At 54.1% G+C, this 18,941-nt stretch overlaps 4 protein-coding genes across 4 annotated transcripts; 2 read left to right on the forward strand and 2 right to left on the reverse strand.

The window, feature by feature from the left end:
• Positions 1-211: 211 nt before the first annotated feature.
• BDP55DRAFT_724817 (phosphatidylinositol-4-phosphate 5-kinase) lies at positions 212-7,868 on the reverse strand (the record flags this gene model as incomplete). Its single annotated transcript, XM_060578937.1, has 4 exons — positions 212-311; positions 375-616; positions 667-1,029; positions 1,092-7,868. 4 exons carry the CDS (start codon positions 7,866-7,868, stop codon positions 212-214), a joined length of 7,482 nt encoding a protein of 2,493 aa, XP_060433939.1.
• Positions 7,869-8,953: 1,085 nt separating this feature from the next.
• BDP55DRAFT_342761 (uncharacterized protein) lies at positions 8,954-12,595 on the forward strand. Its single transcript, XM_060566935.1, has one exon. The coding sequence runs from the start codon at positions 9,335-9,337 to the stop codon at positions 12,389-12,391; it is 3,057 nt and encodes a 1,018-aa protein (XP_060433940.1). The 5' UTR covers positions 8,954-9,334; the 3' UTR covers positions 12,392-12,595.
• Positions 12,596-13,191: 596 nt separating this feature from the next.
• BDP55DRAFT_724819 (bola-like protein) lies at positions 13,192-13,727 on the reverse strand (the record flags this gene model as incomplete). The annotated part of the gene is made up of 3 exons (XM_060578938.1): positions 13,192-13,390; positions 13,457-13,563; positions 13,632-13,727. 3 exons carry the CDS (start codon positions 13,725-13,727, stop codon positions 13,192-13,194), a joined length of 402 nt encoding a protein of 133 aa, XP_060433941.1.
• A 2,988-nt stretch (positions 13,728-16,715) lies between these two features.
• Positions 16,716-18,673, forward strand: BDP55DRAFT_690954 (AMP-binding enzyme; the record flags this gene model as incomplete). Its single annotated transcript, XM_060576921.1, has 3 exons — positions 16,716-16,944; positions 17,041-17,336; positions 17,402-18,673. The coding sequence occupies 3 exons, from the start codon at positions 16,716-16,718 to the stop codon at positions 18,671-18,673; spliced, it is 1,797 nt and encodes a 598-aa protein (XP_060433942.1).
• Between the last annotated feature and the right edge of the window lie 268 nt (positions 18,674-18,941).

Here is an 18,941-nt window from a genome sequence, read left to right on the forward strand (position 1 = left end):
GCTACCTTGTGTTGTTTCTTTTGCGGACTCTAACAGTACCGTCCACTCCATAAGACTAGAATGCCTCCATACCTATCATCAATCCTTCCATCCAGGTTGTCAAAGGGAAACGCCAGCAATGCAATGCTCTTCTCGCTCTCAGTGCTATAGCAGTTCATGTAATTACAGTCCACGAACCCGTAATAGACAATGTTCATAGGTGGCCAGGGCATTAATCGGCCTTGGCATCTGATTCGAATCGTGGCCTCATGGTGTTGTTGATTTGAGGCACGCCGAATTGATGCCAGCAATTTGGCGCTTGGAGGATGTATCTAGACAGCCTGTTAGCCAATGACCGCAAAGAACATGTCGAAGGATATCGAGTGAACACATACCTTGCCATCGCCTCCCGGAAACGAGACTTGTATTCCTTCGGACTAGTCACCGTCGGGCGATTTCTGCCACCGCCAGCAAATCCTCGATCTTTGATCCAACTCTCGAGTTTCTTGTCCCACGTGTACGTCCGAATGCAGTCAATGATACCAACAACCAGCTCCTTCTTAGCTTCGTCCACTGCGATCATTAATGAGTAGTCCATCACGTTTTGTCTTGCGAGGAACAGGGTGTCGTTCCAGACCTAAGCTTTTGTCAGTATCAAGCCTCTGATGCCTTGTCTAGGCAACTTACAGATGCTCTTAGAAGCTTTTTGGAATGCTCGCGTGCGAATAAAGGGGATTCATAGATGAATTCAACCATGTTCTCATCAAGGAGCACCTCGTTCTGCTCGCCTGTGGACTGGATCTTGCGATTGCGCATTGATCCCTTCAAGTCGAAAAGACGGGTCGGGCCACGGTCGTAAAAGAGGTTCTCCATCAGGAGTAGATCAAGCTTAATCTCGACGCCAGTGACTGGGTTCTTAATAATGAGTTGGAAGAAGCCCAGCATCTTGGCAATGACAGAGGGCAAATCATGGAATAGAGCTTCTGCCATGATGCCGAAGTAGGCTGGAGCGAATCGCAGGAAAGCCGACGTCTCGATCGGCGACAGGCCCTACATGTACGTTAGATCATGAGCTGCAGCATGGAAATCTAGAGAATGGGGCGTCATCTTACCTTTAGAACCAATCTATCATCAAGGGTCTTAAGAAACACCGACTTTGTTTTCCCGCCCTTCGAGTCCCACTTCAAGCAGCGAGAAAGAGACTCGACAATGCGATCTGCCACACCGCACTTCCGGCGAAGCGCATCGAATTGCTCGGCATAGAAGATCTTGCAGAGCATTGTTGCAGAACCTTCCTTGAATTGGTACTTGAGATGGGTACCCGTGGCCCTGAGCAGACTCTTCTCTAGGTCGCCTTCTTCCATCATGAATTCACCGCCAGTGTCGGACATACCAGAGGACTTGCCCTCAAGATTCGATGCCTCATAATCCTTTTGTATGGCCATGCGCTCTTGACGGCGAATATCAGCCAGCTTCGTGCGGTAGTCATCAGAGCTTAGGGCAAAGGCAATAACGGAGGAAGGCTCGTCCTCTCGTACAATCACGTCCGAGTCGAGGAAAATGTGATCACTGGCATTGACCGGGTAATCCAACTGAGGCCAGCCGCTCGCAGATCGCTCGGCCCAGAAGTTTGTGAGCATCTTCATCAAGCTAGTTTTTTGATGCTTTGGAAGTTCCAACGGAATCTCCGTGCTGGGCTCGAGAGAGTCTGCAAGCTCCTTCACATCGGGCAGTAGGTCGCCTAATATGGATTCTTCGTTGTCGCTTTGCCCCTCGTCATCAGATCCACCGTGACTGGCAGTTACTGTCGCAGTGTCATCAGTCTCTCCGCCGACATGGTGCTCTTCGGATGCGGCCGGAGCTTCTGTTGCGGGATGTGGCTCCCCCACGGGCGGCATTGTGTCAGGTTCCGTATGCACAACACCTGGAGGTGCCGGGGTAACGGGCGCAGTCTTCGGCTCGAGAATCTTGATCTCGTTGTTTTGTTCCGTGTTTGATGGCCCGGCCTCCTGGACGGCATTGTCAATGTTGTGATAGACCTCCACAATGGCCTTGGTAGCCGAGCGTGGCAGTCCGGCACGAGGCTGGTGTTTCATAAGGCGCTTTCTCCGATCTTCCCTTTGCCTTTCCTTCTCGAATTCACGGCTCAGTTGTTCAAAGTGCTTAGCAATCCTAGATACCTGAGATGACACATGCGTATCCTTCTTCTTGGTGATCAGCCGAGGGATTGAGGAGGGACCGGCCTTTCTATGGCTCTTCATTCCCAACGCCATGAACGGTTTCTTTTCCACTTTGAAGGATGTCTCGCTGGAGTTTTCGCTAGGCCCGGCGCTATCCTTTGGCAAGATTGACTTGGCAAAGCTTGGTTGTGATCTCGGTAGCGTTTGTGCAGGCTGAGATAGAGTTCTAATCATCGGAGCCCTGCGAGCCAAAGTTCGCTCCGGGTTTGCTTTCGGTGCCTCAGCGGGTTCGTTGGTTGAGGGCAACTCGTTACTCATGACCTGTTGCTCACGTCGAAGTTGCTCAACTTTTTCAGAAAGCGAAATTCCAGTGGAGGTCGTAGTCAGTGGCGGTCTGGCTGTCGGTGAAGTCGCCTCAATAGCGCCCGAAACGCTCAAAGTTTCTCCAGCTTCGTCGATGACAGCAAAGGAGAAGGGACTCTTCCCCTTCGGTGAGCTAGGAGTAGCCAAGTCCAGTGGCTCCACTCTCTCCAGAACGGACTCGGCCGGCGTACTGATTTTGCTAGTTTCCGACGACTCAGGATTTTCGTCTCCAGCGGCAGGCTTGTCCTTAGCATCAGGTCCAGATTCTTGGTCTTGAGATGGCTCTGACTCTGGAATGGGCTCCTTTTCCTTAAGCTCCTCAGGCTCGTTCTCTGGCTCGCCTTCATTCTTGTTCGTCTCCGAGACACCTTCCTCACTAGGTTCAGTTGGGTCCGTTGGTTGAGTCGAAGACTTCTCATCAGCATCATCCGAGAAAGTTTGAGACGGCGGTTCCCCAGAGTCCACAGTGGAGTTTCCATCTGTGGAGGGAAGAGACTCTCTTGATTCGTTGTCTGAGAATATCTTCTTGAGCTGGAGCATCGTCAATTGTCGCAAATCTTTGTCCGGCAAGAAGTCGGTCTCGAATTTGGTGAAGGAAGCATCCCAATCACCAGCCTTCTCCAGCATCTCTCTGACAATGGCATTAAACGGAATGACTTCGTAGTACTTGGAATTGACGTAAGTCTCCTGGAGTCTGCGGGTCAACGCGACTTGATCATCCTGCGCTTTTTTGGCAAGTCGGTCAACTTCAGTCTTACACGCATCGGCCTTTTCAGGTAGGACGCTGTCGATGCGGATACTCTTGAGCCTGAACTTGACAGAGTTGATGAAGCGCGCCCATCGTTCTTCGATTTTGTTAAAAATCTCGTTCTTGAGCTTAAGGTCGTTTTCGACCTTCCACGTAATCCGAGCTCTGGGAACGACAATTTCGAGAAGATCGATGGGATCGTAATGAATCCTCACCCAGGTATCGCGGTAATGGAAATAGCGGATGTGGTCGCGGTGATGGTCGTGCGGGCAGCCAGAGAACTCGTGGAGCCGCAGGCCCCTGCTCCAAAAGAGAAGCTCAAGGTACTTGCCAAAAGAGTATTTCCATGTGCTGTCAGACATTCCCATCTCAGGAGAGTCCTTCTTGCATGTTTTGCAGTAGCTCCACATGGTTATGCCGTCCAAGTTGCGTCTTTTCGCCGCCGGCTCAACAAAGATGGTGACTCGCGACTCATCGTGGACGTAAGTGCGATGGTGCGCCGTCATCTTCCGGTCACAGCCATTGGCTGTGCATATCGAGTCCTTACTGATGCACAGGTCTTCAATGTACTGGCCGAGAGTGCAGTCCGGATCCATGCTTCCGCTCTCGTCGACATGCTCATCGTAGAACGCAATTGCAATCAATCCAGGCTCCGAGCACGGAATTTTCGTCTCTGTGCAAATGACTGAGTACAGAACGACAATGTTCTGGTGAGAATAGGGGTCGAAAAGGTCGAGATTGCCCTGGATGTAGTTTTCCCATTGCCGGGTCTGAACCTGGTAGTTGTAAAGCGCCTTGTCATATTCGGCATCGTGGACGGCATGCAGAATTTCCATAACCTGGCGTGGCGCCTTCTGTCCAATAGCATGTACCATTTCAGGCTTGATGAGCTGGAACTTTTGTGACTTTGATTTTTCGGCATCAATCTGTTCCTCAACAACATCTTGATCTCTCAGGCGCTTCAAGTAGACCAATCTCCGTTCCTGCTCTCGCGCCTTCATGAGCAAGTAAGGCTGCGCAAACTTGACGAATGGAGAGGCCGACAGAATCTTGGTCTCGTATCTCGCAACCATATCGCTATAGTATGTTGGCATCGGCACGTCTTCTGGCACTTGAGATTCAGGAGACGTGGGCGGAACGTGAGAGGCATGAAGAGACACAAGTGGAGGTCGTTCTTCTGCGACAGGCTCTTCAGTCTGATCCGATGAAACGGTCCCCTCAGCAGTGACTAGCGACGTGCCGTCACTCGTTTGTGTGGGGAGTTCAGACTCAGGGGGCGAGGTCTTCAATATCTGTGGTCCCGTCTCTGCGAGTTCAGTTGATGCGCTGAGTGATTTAGGACCATCCTCGGGATTGTGGCGGAGAGATGATGACAAGGAGGACGATTCTTCGGGCTCTGCTGGTAGTTGGATGTACTCATCTCTCATCAGGCACGTCTCCAGTTTCAAGTTGTAGACAACATAGACCATGAACTCCGTTATCTTCTTCATTTTCGACAGGACTTCAGTTGAGTCACCGCGAAGAGCGATCGTACAACCAAGCTTCTCAGAACACCCTGAAAGGAAGATGTACGTCTTCTTCTTTCCGGGATAGTTTTTGTTGACATAGGTCTTGACTTCGAAGCCGCCAGATCTCCCTACCTGGACTTGTAAGGCCAGCATATCGAGAGAGGAGATGATATCCGTTTCCGCGCATCTTGATACGGCTTCAATGACCGATGGCTTGACGTTGTACGCGACAGCTATGCCCGCTTCAGAGAGATATTGCAACGCAACGCCAGACACGGATTTTTCACAAAGAAGTAATTGCGGGCGCAGGTTGATAATGCGATTAACGACAATTCGTAAGAACTCTTTCTCCTGCTCGATGACCGGTTGCAGGCTCATGAAGTGTTGCTGGTGCCGCTGGTACTCTATTGGGAAAGAGACGATGACAATACGAGGATTCAGAATGCGGCGTGGCATGCTCTTGAGAGCAAGGTTCTTTGTGAAAATGACGCCCGAGACGTAACTCGTGTCTCCCGGTTTTCCGCCTGGTATTTTCTTCAGCTTGACGTAATGGCGAATGTCCATGTCATCTCCCACTCTAATATCGGGGGTTACGTCGTCGGTGCACTGGAGTAAGATGGGGACTAGAGCCTTTTCCCATGCTGGCACATTAGGTATGCCGGAATCTTCGAGCAACTGATGTAGGAGTCTCTTGACGTGCAACATGCTGGATGGGTTGAGCTCCACCTGTGGCTGCTTGTCCGCTTGCATCGAATCACTTCTAGTCAATTTCGTAGCTTCGATAGCAGGATTCTCAATGGTGAAAACATTCTCGTTGGATGCGGAGGGACCCTTGAAGATGCCAGATTTGGGGCGTGGGGACCTCATCTGATGGCTCACATTGCTGAGATTGCGTCTTCTCGCGGGGCGGCCATGGCCGATAAGACTTCCAGAGCCACCATTGTCATCCATTCCGCGGCTTGTGAAGCTCAACCCGCTAACACTCTTCTCTCCTCGCCCAAGTCGGTGTCTCCTTCCCGTGCTCAGGAACGGTCCGAAACTTGACTTCTCATGGTCGTAGCTTGACGGTTGCAGATCGGCATTTGACATGGTGGCAAATATGCTCATCTGTTCATCGCCGCTGGACTCGTCTGACATGTAGGCAGCCAGTTCAGGGTCGATGATATTGTCGTCATGGAAAGCTGGATATTTCGGTTTCTTCGCCATCTCCTCGGTGATTCCCTTGCGGAACGGGGCTCTATCGTCTGGCATTGGTTTGAACCTCGACATGAAATTGTTGTGATGCTTCGAATGGTGTCGTCTGTGACCTGACGATTGTGGCCGATTTGCGGATGTTAGTGACCTCAGAGAACGTGAGGAACTCGGGCGGCTGAGCTGCGGTGCATCTATTTCGAGAATGGCCGAGTTTCGGTTCGAGTCGTTGATCCTTCTGGTCGCGGGTATTGCCATCATGGGTGTCTGGACAGATCTTGCGTCGCCCAAGTCGTCCATGCGATCAGCAAAGCTCGGCTCTTCAACCTCAGCCTCTGCCTGCGTGACCTTGGGGGTCGCCTTGGTTTGACGGAAAAGAGCTGGCAAAAACGAGTCGTCTCCGGAGTCGTCAGAGCCGCTCCCTTCATATAGTCGCTGATTAATGACTTTCAGGCAAGTTTTGCAAACTCGAAGAGTCCCGGTCATTCCGAATTTAGAGGCTGGGATGATGGAAGTGCATTTGGAATCAAAGATACACCCGCAGGTTCGACAATGGTGCTTTCTCCTGAAGGCCGAGAACGGCTGGCCGCATATGAAACATTCTTTACACGTTTCGTCGGCCATCCAGAATTCTTTACTCAGAACCTGACGCCGCATCCTGTCAAGCCTAGCGTTGACTTGTTCAGGGGCACCTTCGTTGGTTGTTGTACCAGGAATGCGCAAAGCCCCCGTCCTCCCATGTATGGGCTGAGCGGCGTGGGCAAAAGAGTCATGATACACAGAGTCGTGGGCAGTCGTACTGATGGGGCTGGGTTCTGCGGTGACATGCTCCATAGAAGAAGATCTTGATGGGGCATAGCCGGGTGACCGGGAACGACTAATGCGATCGATAACTGCTGGTCGCTTGGGAACTAGCATCATAGACGACGTCGATAATGTAGGCGACCGGGGATCCGCAGTTTGTAGCTTAGGCAGCTGCGGTGCGCTGGTCTTGATCGGGCTCAGAGGCTTATCCGAAGGACCGTCGACAGCCGCGTCTTCACGTCTGGGCCGGGGAATAATTCCATGGGCTCGCTCGGGGAGGATTGCGCTGGGCTTTGGCTCTAGAACATCAAACTTGTGCTCATGTCCGATCCCAAATAGCCGAGGATCAGGGTGTTTGCTGATGCTCCTCCTCCCAGAGGATCGAACTGGGCCATCCTCCATGCGGACTACACTTCTTGGTGCTGTGGCCGGAGCGACCTCTGGATTAATCGCCGTGACCGCCGAGGCTTTGGCCACGCTTGGCAAACTTTGCCTACTGGCGGCGCTCGATTTAGACGCCGTCATGGCGGAAATGGATGTCGCTTTCGATGACTGAGGGGGATGTGACTGGCTATCAGACATGACGGTGTTCATTCCTGACGAGGAAGTGCCTGTCATGGGACCGTCGTGCGTGGTCCCCGAGTTGAACGAAGAGCTCGTGGCGGCGGTTTCTACGCGGGTGAGAGAAGCGATGGGTATTTTCGGGGTTGTAGCCGTGGTGCTAGTGCTGCGTTTCGACGCAGCATCGAAGCTATCGCCATCATCGAGGTCTTGTTGCCTCGCTGCGCCAGCGCCCACCGCCTCTTTCAGCCGACTGTAGAGCCCGCTGAGGCCATTTTGAACTAGCTCTCCTGCCAAAACCTTTGTTTCTGTCGCCGGAAGAGACGAGGGAGGAGGAGCGAAGTCGTTGAATGTCGTCAAAGAGTCGGACTGGCTCGCCGAGGTGTGGATCCTGTTCAGAGTATGGGCTAGCTGGTCCTTATCGGCCTGCGAAGCGGTGGATATGGAGTTGATAGAATCATGGCGGCTCCTAAAGCCTGGGGGCGTGGACAGAACTGCCGGAGAGTTTGGTTTCGATGGGTTGTTGCTCGCCATCTTGCGCGGGCACGAATGCGACGAGTGGATGACTGAGCTCGATGGTGTCTAGAGCGTGTGTAGCGCTAGCATCTTTTCATCTCAGGTTGACATGATGGACGGTTGGTGGATGCAGTGATTCGTGAGGTATCTTGAAAGATCGAAAGCTTCTCCTCGTCGTCAACCTCCGCCCAATCGGACCAAGTCTAGCTTATGTACTCGTGGGTCGTAGAAGCGAGGGGTTCGCTGTCGTCGGTAGGGGTTTCTTTGTCGATGTCTAGTTCAGGACTCGAAGGTGGTGTATATATCGGCGTAGTCTCGGAAAGAACGCGGGCAAGATCAAGGATCTAAGAAGGGCACACAAGACGAGGAGGAGAATTGACGTGGCGAAGATCAGGCTCTAGGTGGATGTGTGAGTGTGTTCTCGGGCGAAGAAGATGGAGCGCAGGATGTCGTGTTAGGCCCCCCCGCGTAATGTTGTCTGTAGTGCTGCAGAACAAGCAGTCTTGGAGACGGTGCTGATGGATTTTAGAGGGCGTACTATTCGTAGACTACTGCGAGCCAGACAGCGCTATCCCTTCAAGGTCTAGGCCCGCGTGGCCCTGCGATGACCAAGTCGGCACAATCGTCAAACGTACCTAGGTGGGATGACGCAGCGACGCAACGAAGTTGGGGTTGGGTTGAGCTGGCAGTTGACAAGTCCCGGGGGAGGGTTGCTGCACAACGCAGCAGGTGCTACAACGTGTCGCCGAAAAGAAGGCGTTAGTGTTGTCTACGATACCTCGGGAATGGCTGACTTTGAGACGCCCTCAGGCAGTTCTATATGAGAGAGCCCGTTGCAATGCAAGCTGGGCAAAGGCAAATAGCGGTACGAATACCTATCGGGGCTTAAGGTACTTGACCTTACCTCATCCGTTACAACACATGTGGATGTATCCGGTACCAGCAATACTGGACCTAAGCACTATGGCACCTTAGGTACCTAGGTAGCTGACCCACCCACACCCTTAGCACCTGGGTCCTGGGCATTTGGGGACTTCAGGTTCCGAAGCTCGGACCATTGTCCTGCCTTTATACAGCAGCACCCAGGAACCCCGCAGTTGCTGCCACTTTACCTTGGACATCAAGCATGGGAATTCAACAGGGAACCAGGGACACGCCGAAAAACGCGTTTTCTCAAAGAAGGTTAGGTACCTTGGGATCTTTGTCGCGTCTATCACCGAGCGAGCTCTTTTGGTGGTCACAACTCACAGAAGCCTTGTTCCTGCCATTGATTACGACCGTCGACAAATTTCATACTGATTCATACCCATTCACTCCAAGATTCTCAATCTTCCCTTGAAGGCATTGTCTGTCATCCTACCAATCGACACTACATCAAACGCCTCGTCTTTATGCCGAATACTTCTCGTTACACCTGCTAGCAACCCAACCCCGGATGCGGACCTTCATGATCATAGCTCAAAGCTACGATCCTCACCACCACCATGACTAGTCCATCGAGTAGTTCAGAACAGTCCACAACATCTACTACTCCCTTTCGTCTTCGCAATGGAGCTCCTATTTCTCGGAAGCTTGTGAAAATTCCCAAGGATCAACAAGCAATCTTTTCAGACCCTGAAGGCCCGTGGATCTCAACTCTCAAGAACAACCCACAGCAGAATACCGCCAGAGTCCCGCCAAAGGTCCTTGAACAAATCAAGTATTTTCATACCTCTCGGACACTGCCGCCACCTGCCCAGAAGCCAAATGGGCCTCTTTCCAGTGAGCCAACTGCCTCAGTCTCCGAGAACACACCCAACGGTCAGCAGGAAGATGAATCAGACTCTGAGCCAGAAGTGCCCGTCAGCTCATGGGCGGAGTCTCCTCCACGACCACCCAGAAGAGAGCTGCAAGAGACTCCCTCTCCAGCGCCTTCCATCAGGTCACAGATTATGACCCAAGACCAGTCTGTTGTAGGAAGAATTATCTCCCAGTCTCCACCACCTCAGACACGAAGCAGCCCTCAGATACAGTCTTCACCACCGATTGTCCCAGCAACCAAGCGACAGATATCGCCTCCTACAGGCCTTAAACGTCACCTCCAGCTTGACGCATTCCCGTCCAGCAGTGCCGGTGTGGAAGACGAGCTGGAAACCGCCATCCCTGGGGCTCTTTGCGAAGCGACATCCCCCATCAATAGAAGAGCTGCGCGTTTGACTACTGCATCCCAGGCCGCGACCAGTCCTCCCTGCGGCCAAGGCAGCATGGTTCCGTCCACCTACAAAGACATTAAGAGCTCCGACAAGGTGGAAGAACCAGTCTACAAGAAGAGACGGATGAAGGCAGTCAACATGAGCCAGAGCTCCCAAGAAGTTGAACAGGATGGCACTTCTGCAGAAACCGACCGACAATCTATAGCCCCGCTTCCTCAAACTTATCAAGGGGCTCTACAGACATCTTCAGGTTTTCCGCTTGCGTCAGCACCTCTTGTCACTGACGAGCAACCGAAACTAGGAACAGCCAAGGTCGTCAAGGGTACCCCGAGTCTTTCTGGAACTGCCGGTCCTGTCTATAGGGCAGAGGAGACATCCCACCCAGATCCTAAGCCCTGGGGAGAACATGTCAGAGCAACTCTCGAGAGTGGGAGGAAGGTGCAAGACAATGTTTCCCTGGCCACTCGTCAAGTATCGTCTGAGGGCGGTAGCCTGAAATCCTCAAAGGATGAGGTCCAGCGGCAGAAGGCAATATCGTATCTCAACGAAGCTTGGAAACAGCATGGTCTCGATTGGATCCCGACCGCTTTCCAGCACCTCCGGTCAACTCTGACGGTTCAGAGCCTTCAGGTTTTGATGAACGTCACCCATCAGGCATCAAAGAACGGTACACAACTCTCAGAGCTGTGGTTGAAGCCTGATGGCCCGCTTTATAAAGCGGCTTCGAAACTTGCAGACGGCAAACTCATCCTCTCCAAAGAAGTCGCCGAGGCATCGCTTTCTTTGTTCGAGGCAGAGAAGTCGAAAGCGGCAAAGGCTCGAGGCACAGCCCCGGGTGAAGGAAGGCCAGCACCCGCCGAGAGCTCATCGAGGCCCGCAAGCCGTCACGGAACAATATCCCAAGTGGCACCCGTCAATCCCTCGCCTCCAACATCACCCAATTCAATGCAAGGTGTACAGTCGACTGCTAGCCCGCAAGTGCTTCAAGACAGTCGATATCAAACATTCGATGCCCATCACCGACCGCAGGGCTTGGTCGCGAGGCCCTCTTTTGCACAGGGACCGTTGGAAGCTTTCCGCTACGCATACCCCTCCTTCTCGGGCAGCGTAGGTGACTTTGTGAGGGCTTGTTCCACGATCAAAGACCTGCGTCGGAAACGGCTGCTTCCCAAGTGGCTCTACGACGACTTCATCCGCGCCTTCGTGGACGGCTTCGTCCCTTACATCCAAACCTTGGACGACGACGAGGAGTCGCTCTCGGCATATCAGTGGTACGTCGAGTACGTGGACCGGCCAGCATATCAGGGCGGCGTCGTGACTCGCGAAAACCTGTACCTGGTCTTGAAGATCTACAATAGCGAATACAAATTAGCAAGGGAGTCTGTGTTGGAGAGCGGAATCCCGTTTCCGGAAGTTGCACAGAGGCGTCTCTCTGAGCAATCAGCGGCGTTGAACATGAGCGGAGGTCCCAATACGCCAGTTGCGCAGAAGAGCAACCCCAACCCGAAACCTCATCTGGAGACTCGCGCCTCGGGCGGCACGCCCAGCAAGCCCGCCCTCTCTTCGGTACATTCATCCCCTGCGGAACAGCCGATTCCGTCAAAGATAAACGTCAGCGGCCATGGTGGCCAGCAGCCTGTTAATGAAGTCCATACTTACAATGCCGCGCCTCCTGCGCCGAGTCTGCCCCTTGCGAATGAGGACAAGGGCAAACAGCGATTGACAAACAACGCGGCATCAAGCCCTCGGAACCCTCCGGCATCTGCCCCGGCCATTCAACGACACGCAAACGCTCTGCAGGACGACGAAGACATCACATTCCTATCTAGTACCCCGCGCCCTCGTACCGCAAACCCTTTGAAGGAAATCATCAAGGAAACCAACACAAACAGCACCACCACGCTGCTGCCGCAGAAGGCAGCACCCAACCCATTACTGCCTGAGCAGCAGAGAGCCCCTTCATCCTCGAAGCCCACCAAGGACGCCATCATCGCAGAGACCCCGCCGCGCAACATAGCCGGTCCTCCTCCCAAACGGACTACCCAGCACCCAGCGGTACGCCGGAGCCTGCCGGCCTCGTTCTCCGACGGGCGGCGGCCGCCTCCCGCTTCGATGCCGATCAAGGCCTCAGTACCACTGACAACCAGCCCGGCTGCGAGTCCCGCGGCGGGTGGCACACCAAAGAGCTCGTTGACGTCCTTTTTCCAGGAACGCCGCGTGAAGAAACCCAAACAGAAGACGGCGATGACGGAGCAGGAGAGGAGGAAATTGGCCGTGGCCAAGATGGAGAGGATGGCCAGGGAAGGACGGTATAAGTCACCGTCCAGCACGATGCCTCCCAGATCTTGAAATAGTGAAAGCCAATGGGTGGAATGTCCTTCACTAACAGTCCTTGATTCATGCAATGCTATGGGTATAGGCGAGAACATGGGCATCACAAGTCGATTCGGGGTCAGGCAAATCGGGGAGACCAATGTGGTTTGATAGTAGCTGTCATTCGAGGTTCACTTTGTGCTAACCAGCATTCTCTCGGTCTGCAACATGGAAATGGAAATGAAGCATAACGACACACACTGGGCGAAGGACGGAAGACTTGATTTGAGTATAATACCCCTATTTGTAGCGAGTTTGGTAGAAAGTATCTATTGTATTAGGCCACGAGTGCGATGAGGCCACAGGTGGACAAGCTAATATTACTCTCCAAAATAACAAGGCCAAGGTCTAAATTGCTCTGGCAATCAATCTGTCTAGACTGGATCTAGTTGTGCTTTTTACGTGCCCGGCTCTCTGGAGAGTCTTGAAGGTGTTCTATGTGCCCTTGGAAAAAGCATTTCGCCAAACCCGAAAATGCTTCCCGTCGTATCCTAGTCGCAAATAAGTTGAGGGTGGTGGGTAGGTGGAAGGCGGGGGTCGTGTTATTTGGGTTCTCGTGTCGCAGCAAAAATCCATGAGCCGACTCCATATAGGTAGTGTTCACAAGAAAAAGCACCCTTCCTCTCTCCAGTGCTCCCCCATAGTTGCCCTGTGATGTTGCAATATTCCGTCATGTCTCAAAGGTCGTATCTCTCGTGTCATTACACCCCCCGAGGTCGCCCCCGGGGTAATGTTGTGTTGTGGGTATATGGTTTTTATGATATCTGTAATGGGACTCAGGTCGAATCCTCGGAAGCCTGGGCCTCGGCGGCCTTCTTGGCCTTTTGTCTCTCTTCCTCTTCGGGGGTGAGGGTCTTGAGCTGGAGCGCGTGAATGCCACCCTCGCGGGCCATCTCCTCGCGCAGGAGGGCGTAGACCATACGGTGACGGGCGGACTGCATCTTGGACTTGAAAGAATCGGAGGTAATGACAAGTCTGTGTGACGTGTGTTAGCCAAAGGGTTTTCCGGTTTGAGAAGTAACAGAGTCGGTTTTCTCGTACCTAAAGTGCGTTTCCTTGGAGGTGCTACCGGCCATAGCTTTGTGGTGGCTGTGGAGGTGGGAGTCGTTGTAGATTTCGAGGGTGGTGGGGGAGAAGGCCGCGGTCACCTAAAGATATTCAGTCAGCAAAGTTGGCTCGTGGACATTGAGACTGTCTCAAGGGCAAGATATCGTACCTTGGAGCGGATGGCGTCCTCAACGGGGTTGGTGGAAGCCATGGTTCCGTGGGGTCTGGCAGCGCCCGAGAAGCCGAGGGCGTATCTTCGCAACATTGGTGTGTGTAGGTGTGTTGTTCCTCCGGTCAAGCTACTCCCAATCCTGCCGATAATGGGGCGGAATGTGTTCATGGGGAGTAGAAGGAGGGAGGAAAGAAGAGAAGAAGGGAATGAGGTTTTCAAGTAAAAAAAAAATAACAAGAGTAGGATGCGACGGCGTGCGGCGTACGGCTTGCGGCAGCGTGCGTCGACCGAGAAGCGGTAAGGAGGTGTAGAAACTGGACAGGGGAGAATAAGAAAGTTGCCCTTGCGCTGGTGTGTAGTGTACGGATACCGGTGTGCGGTGTGGGTTGTGGTTTGCTGTGATTTGCTAGCCCAATGACTTTTTTCGGTTTAGGTAGAGAGCGACGAGAGCGGGAAGCAGAGGAATGGAGCCGCTGCGCTGCTGCGTATGCAAAAGGTACGGTGTGCAAAAAGTGTGACCCTGGAACTTGGGACTGGGAACCGAAGCATGGATGATGGGAGATGGGGGTGGCAGTGGTGGGTTGACAGAGGGAGCGAAAGAGAGGAGAGGAGAGAGAGGAAGGAGGAGAAGAGAGGATGAGTGGATGATGGAGACGAGCCCAAAGCACAATGGAGGCAGACGAGCAAATGGGATGGCAAGCAGCAGATTTTCCTCAAGAGTCAAGGTCTCCCCCCCCTCCCCGGTCCAGGTACGTTGTGTAAAAAAGAAGGTAGAGAAGGTTCGGTGTATCGGTGAGAAAAGAGCGGACATGCGGGATGGTCTTGGCAGGCAACATGGCACATGCGTCCCGGCCAATCAGCAGGCCAGGGGCCTTGCCTCTGTCCTTCCGGTTGGTAACCGGCGGACCCGCACCGGGGACGCAGTTCCAAACTTCCACTAGACGCCAGCGGTGCGATGAGAAGGAATATGGGACATGCTGGCCATGGGTATGTACTACCTCACCGTGCTTCACTGCTTGCATACCTGTGTTGTTCATTCCATCCGCCTGTCTGGTCTCTGCTGGTCTGTACGAATTCACCAAGGTACGAAGTACAGAGAATCTTCCTCGTAAGGTAGGTAGGTAGGCAAACCTTGCTTACGGACGCCTTTTTTCCCTCTCTCGTGTTTCCAGCACTTTCGCACACGGGCACTCGCACAATGAATGCTATATAGGTACAAGCAAGTAAGATGGCAATGGGAAAAGAGTCAGCCGTTGCCACTCATCTTCCCGGTTGGGTTGTATTTTTGGCCTCTCATGTCTTGGAGAGATGACTGACTTCCAAGTTCCTCCCAAAAAACTTCCCCGCCGACCTCGTGTCAGTGTGAGGTGGTCGACCAAGTTAGCTTTGCTTTTGCAGTAAGTGCGTGTCAGTGACTCTCTCTCTCTCTCTCTCTCTCTCTCTCTCTCTCTCTCTCTCTGTTATGCCCACCGCCCTTTTTTTTTCTTTGCTTCTTGGAACCAGCCCAGCTTGCTAGACCCCGGGCGGCCTTACCGTCCCATGTTTCTCAGTCACCAGTGGTCCAAAGGCGCTAACGCGCGTTGGAATTAGGTGGACCAACAAGAACACCTAGAACAACTGGGGAACGACGGAACACAGAGTGACGGAGCAAGCAGCAGCAGCATCAACAACACATGGGCACCCGACACACCTGGGATGACTCCTCCGCCCTCGTGCCCTGCCTGTTGGCTCCATTCTGCTCACCGCGTGTTTCCTGAACAATACCACAGATGCCCATCCAGGATCCGTATCCGTACCCGACCCCCAAAATTCCAACCCCCCAACCCTCGGCAACCACCCATCACAAAAGCCCAGAGCACCCACCATCGGGCACCTGATCATCTAGATCTCTCGGTTCCAGAATACCAGCTGTTCGCTCACAATGTCGCCAATGCATGCGGGCGGGGAAACCAAGAAGACTCTTTGGGGAGAGCTCCCAGGCACATTGCATGGATATCGAATGTAGTGACGTGTGGTACGGTAACACTGTCGGTCGGCAGCGGGTAGAGATGCAGCAGAGTCACCACCACCACCACATCCATATCCGTCCAGCGAAGCAGCAGAAACGTCTACCTAGAGGACCGCAAGTATCTCTACCTTGGCACGCATGAGTACCTTGGCTACATCAACCTCGGAGGTTTACCTAGACGCTATACGATGGAGGGACGGATAGGTAAGGTAGGCAGAGGTAGACGCCGCTTGGGAAACGTCGGCCGCTTCGAACGGTTCTCCCCCACTAGGTATCCCTAGGGCCAGGTAGGGATACATCAATGGATTGAACGTGGACCGATGCATCACGGCATCTGAACACACTACTCCCAGAGCACTGGGCCGTGAAAGTGCACCAACAACCCACGGTGCCACGGTCCAATATCCACACAGGCGCACACACCATCTGACGGGTTTCCTCTCCGCGTCTCTGGTGTTCACACCTTCAACTCCGGAGCTCCATTAAAAGAGTCAAGCCTCAACTAGAGGGGCGCGAGAGGGGGGAGGAAGCGGCTAGGGTGTCCGGGCAAGCCACACTTAACGACCCAAGTTTTCCGTCCGGTCTTCGGCAGATCCTGCCGGTGGTCCTGCAGGGAGAAGTCCGATCCGGGACCTGACAGAAGCCAAAGAATATTACCAGTTTACCGCACACACACATACGCACCCAAGGTCCCAAACTGCACTCCTACGCCAACAGCTGCCGCAACCAGATCCGAGAGCAACCATTCGCAACTCCCGGGGTCCGTTCCCCCCTCCCCCCCAAATATCCACTCCGTCACAGCGCCGTGTTCCCGATCCTCCTTTAATCATAACGCAATTGATAACGACGCATATCTATTCCCCTCCTCCTCCTCCCCCCCCCCCACCCCTATGTTGGTCTCCGGTTTGCGGAATGTAGCTCGACGGCCCGGCTGCTGCTGCTGCTGCCGAATATCTCCCTTCTCAGCCTTCGCCGCCGTCGCCGTCGCCGGCACACCAGCTCCCGCAAGCTTCAACTTTTCCCGTCCCGCATCCCGATCCTTTGCTGCCGTCCGCGCATCACAATCCGCAAGAATGGCTTCAACAATGTCCCTTCCAAGAATCCCTCTCTTCGAGGCAATTTCCCGACATGATCCCGAGTCCACGGCCGTAATTCATTCCTTGTCCGGCCGCCGCTTCAAGTACGGAGAGCTTCTCGGCGATGTGCGCCGCGCGCGGAACAAGCTCTTGGACTCGGCTGGCAAGTCGGATCTTCATGGCGAGCGCATCGCATTCTTGGTAGAGAACAGTTACGACTATGTAGGTAAGCCGTGTCGCATATCCCTCACACAGCTCTGAGACCTCTTTTGGCCATAGCCCAAGCAATGCGCCCCAGCTCTAACGCTTGCTTGATTCCTAGTGACCCTCCTCGCTGCCTTCGCCGCGCGATCTATCGCCGTACCCCTTTCTCCGGCCTTCCCCGCCGCCGAGCTCCAATACATCCTGAACCAGAGTGAAGCGTCCTTGCTGGTGTCCTCGGCAAAGTTCGCCGCAAAAGCAAAGGAGGTACTCGCCACGGAGCTCGTCTCGAGCCCTACGCAAGTCGAGCTCCAGAAGCACCTCGGTGGCAGTGCGCATGAACAAGTTGAGCTCGACAATGCCGATGCCGATGGCGCGGGCATGATGCTGTACACTTCCGGCACTACTAACAGACCGGTTTGTTACCCCCCTTTCTAAACTCAATTGGCGGCTGTGAGCATGATCTCTAACAACCTACTCAGAAAGGCGTCCTCCTTCCCCAGTCCGTCCTCACAGCACAATCCAAATCTCTCATCGAAGCATGGAACTATACCCCCGCGGATCACCTCCTCCACGTCCTCCCCTTACACCACATTCATGGCACGGTCAACGCCGTCCTCACGCCTCTCCTGTCCGGCTCCACGATCGAGTTCATGTTCCCCTTCAATGCCGACGCAGTCTGGAAGCGCCTCGCCGCGCCCTACATCACCTCTAACGGCACAAACGGTGTAAATGGTACCAACGGATCCAACGGCGTCAATGGAAGTAATGGCACAAACGGCGTAAACGGGACACACAACAACATTCCCAAGGAGAAAATCACGTTCTTCACCGTCGTGCCAACAGTCTACTCCCGCCTCCTCGCAACCCACAAACTCCTCCCCCTCGACCCCGCCGAGCCCACCCGCGAAGCCGTCTCCCCGCGCAACATGCGCCTCGCCATCTCCGGCTCAGCCGCCCTCCCGACGCCCATCAAAGAGGCCTGGAAGACCCTGTCAAAAGGCAACGTCCTCCTCGAGCGCTACGGCATGACAGAGGTCGGCATGGCCCTCTCCTGCGGCCTCGACTTCGCAGACCGCGTCGACGGCAGCGTCGGCTGGCCCTTGCCCGGCGTCGAAGCCCGCCTCGTCGACATGGACACCGGCCTCGTCATCCCTCCCGGCCAAGACGTCGACACCCAAACGGGCCGCGAACGCTCCGGCGAAATCCAGCTCCGCGGTCCCACAATCTTTACAGAGTACTGGCGCAATCCAGAAGCCACAGCCAAGGAATTCGTCCAAGGCGAGGACGGCAAGGGCAAATGGTTCAAGACGGGCGACGTCGCCGTTCGGAGACCCGTGCCCAACGCGGGGCTCAACGCCGCGCAGGCGTCCTGGGCAAAGGGCGACATGTACTTCATCCAGGGCCGCAAGAGCGCCGACATTATCAAGACGGGCGGCGAAAAGGTCAGCGCCCTCGAGGTCGAGCGCGAGCTGCTCTCCCTCCCCGAGGTGGCCGAGGCCGCCGTCGTCTCCGTTCCCTCGGGCAAGTGGGGCTCCAAGGTCGGCGCCGTCGTCATCCTCAACACGGACGTCGTCCCACACTGGTCCCCGATGGCCATGCGGAGGGCCCTCCGGGATCGGCTCGTCAACTACAAGATTCCCCAGGTGCTCAAGGTCGTCGACCACATCCCGCGCAACGCCATGGGCAAGATTAATAAGAAGCAATTGGTCCAGGCCGTCTTTGAGGACCAGTTTAGCGGTGATGAATTGTAAGAATCCAGAGTTTCTGATACTGCGTGGGCACTGCTCCATTCACATTGTGAGATACACATATACCTGTATGACTAGGACGTGGAGGGACGCTGCATAGAATTTAGACACAGTATACCTGATTAAGAAGAAAGAGCATAATTAACCCCTTCACTTCGTAAAGGGTAACATGCGCACCAGGGCATTCTGGCCTAAACCTAGGTATCTATTCCGGATATTCGCATCCGCCTATGTACTATCGATCATGGCCGTCTAGAAGTTCCATAAAACC

The sequence above is a fragment of the Colletotrichum godetiae genome, assembly GCF_030913485.1.
Source record: "Colletotrichum godetiae strain CBS 193.32 chromosome Unknown BDP55scaffold_6, whole genome shotgun sequence".
Lineage (NCBI taxonomy): Eukaryota > Fungi > Ascomycota > Sordariomycetes > Glomerellales > Glomerellaceae > Colletotrichum > Colletotrichum godetiae.